At 40.0% G+C, this 2,582-nt stretch overlaps 1 protein-coding gene across 1 annotated transcript; it reads right to left on the minus strand.

Annotated features, from left to right (window-relative positions):
- Positions 1 to 974: 974 nt before the first annotated feature.
- On the minus strand, positions 975 to 1,916 carry LOC131488595 (olfactory receptor 52R1-like). The gene has a single exon (XM_058690456.1). It carries the CDS (start codon positions 1,905 to 1,907, stop codon positions 975 to 977), a length of 933 nt encoding a protein of 310 aa, XP_058546439.1. The 5' UTR covers positions 1,908 to 1,916.
- Positions 1,917 to 2,582: the final 666 nt, after the last annotated feature.

Consider the following 2,582-nt stretch of genomic DNA (forward strand, 5'->3'; position numbering starts at 1 on the left):
TCCAGTTTTTGTTTTTATAAATAATGAATCTGTATGTGCCTTTGAATTTTTTTTTCAAATTCTATTTTTATAAAGAGATCCCAAGATGGGGAATACATGTGTTTTCTAATTGTTCTGGTAGAAATTTCAAGTGTCCTTTTTAACAAGGTTTACCAACTTGTACTTCTAGTGATAGTGTAAAAATAATTTTCACCTTGGTGATCTATGGAAATGGCATTCTTTTATTTATTTATTTATTTATTTATTTATTTTTCAATATGTGAAATTTATTGTCAAATTGTTTTCCATACAACACCCAGTGCTCATCCCAAAAGGTGCCCTCCTCAATACCCATCACCTACCCTCCCCTCCCTCCCACCCCTCATCAACCCTCAGTTTGTTCTCAGTTTTTAAGAGTCTCTTATGCTCTGGCTCTCTCCCACTCTAACCTCTTTTTTTTTTTTCCTTCTCCTCCCCCATGGGTTTCTGTTAAGTTTCTCAGGATCCACATAAGAGTGAAAGCATATGGTATCTGTCTTTCTCTGTATGGCTTATTTCACTTAGCATCACACTCTCCAGTTCCATCCACATTGCTACAAAGGGCCATATTTTGTTCTTTCTCATTGCCCTGTAGTACTCCATTGTGTATATAAACCACAATTTCTTTATCATTCATCAGTTGATGGACAGGAAATGGCATTCTTTAAAATCTTCACTAATTTGGTAGGTTGACATATTTTTCACTGTTTTCTTATGATGATGAAAATTGGTCAACTCAGCATTTGTGGTTAATCACATCTCTCAGAGAGCTTTTGTTGTGGGCATCCTGAAAATTGGTTCTACTCTGGAGGGTTACTAAACTCTGGGCCTTTTGCTCACAGAGATGACTTTGTGCTGATATGTGATGGCATGACAAATTATCTGCATTTGTGTTCCTAGATCAGTGAGGTGATTGGGTTGGTTGTTATACTATGACTTTTGGCTCAGGGATCTTTTCAACAACAACCTTGAATAACCCTGTTCCTGATCTGCTTGGTTCTAACTCCATAGATGATGGGGTTGAGCATGGGAGGAACCAGGAGATAGAGATTGGCAAACATGATATGTACTGCTCGGGGCACATGATGTCCAAAGCGGTGGGTGAGGAATGTAAAGAGCGCTGGGATATAAAAAGCCAAGATGACACAGATATGGGATGCACATGTACCAAAAGCCTTGAGCTGGGCTTGACCAGAAGGCAACCCCAGAACAGTTCTCAAAATCATCACATAGGATACACTGATGACAATCATATCAAAGCCAACCACAGAGAAGGCCCCAAAGAGCCCATATGCACGATTTACTCTAGTATCTGCACACACCAGCTTTAGCACAGCCATGTGCTCACAGTATGACTGAGGAATGATCTGGTTGGGGCAGAAGGGCATCCTGGAGACCATAATGCAGAAGGGGCTCACCAACAGCAATGCTCTCATCATTACAGCTGCTCCCAATTTACCCACTATAGCTGGGGTCAGGACACTTGAGTGACGGAGTGGGAAGCAGATGGCCACATAACGGTCCAAGGCCATAGCCATGAGTACCCCAGACTCCACAGAGGAAAAGGCATGGATGAAGAACATCTGGATGAGGCAGGCGTGGTATTCAGTCTCATGAGCATGAAACCAGAGTATAGCCAGCATTTTAGGTTGGGTGGAAGATGAGAGGACCAGGTCAGTGATAGCCAGCATGGCTAGAAAGAGGTACATGGGCTCATGCAGAGTGTGGTCAATTCGGATTATATGGAGGACAGTGGTATTGCCAATTATAGCCACAACATACATGGCACAGAGAGGAAAGGCAATCCAAAATTGGGAATTCTCGAGTCCTGGGATCCCAAGTAGGATGAAGTATGCAGGATGTGAAGAGCTGTTCTCTAAAGCCAGCATCACAGGATGGTTAATTTGGTTTCCTTGGGAAGGTAATCTATGCTCTACAGGTGATAACAATGAAATAAGTTATTAGTATTATTTATAATATTTTAGAAGAAGCCATTGAATAATAGGTTGATTGACTTTAAAAGTAAACTGGAATAATTTCAAATGTTTTAATAAATTAAATTTTGGAACATAAAGTGATGTCATTCTTTAGCCTTCATTCATATTTATGTCACTCAAAGTAGTGTCAGAACATACTAGCTGCAAGTGTAGTTTCTGTATAAGAATCAATATTATCCATGAAAGTAGAATCTGTTAAGAGAAAACTACCTTAACTAATAATGTCACTAATAGTAATTCTCATCCTTCTATTGTTTAGGACAAAATGATTTGTTTAACCTTTCCAACAGGTTCTTTTCAGCCATTTATTTAAGCCACTTGGGAACTTTTCAGGACAGGAAACCAGTTTGCAAAGCACTTTGTCTTAATGGCATTGTACGTAGTGAGGATGAGTTATTTTTGATTCTAGGAGTTACCGGGAGAATTTGGGCTGGAGGATAACTGAGTGACAGATTGTACACCTGCAGTTAAACCTGTTATGTATAGTGAATGTCTCCTCCTAGATTAGGGGCCAGCAACTGTTTTCTGTGAAAGGTCAGATCACGCATATTTTAGTCTTTGTGGGCC

This window comes from Neofelis nebulosa, chromosome 10 (assembly GCF_028018385.1).
Source record: "Neofelis nebulosa isolate mNeoNeb1 chromosome 10, mNeoNeb1.pri, whole genome shotgun sequence".
Taxonomy (NCBI): domain Eukaryota; kingdom Metazoa; phylum Chordata; class Mammalia; order Carnivora; family Felidae; genus Neofelis; species Neofelis nebulosa.

Coding starts and splice junctions, on each gene's coding strand:
- LOC131488595 (XM_058690456.1), bottom strand. CDS start 1,907: ATGCTGGCTTTAGAGAACAGCTCTTCACATCCTGCATACTTCATCCTA.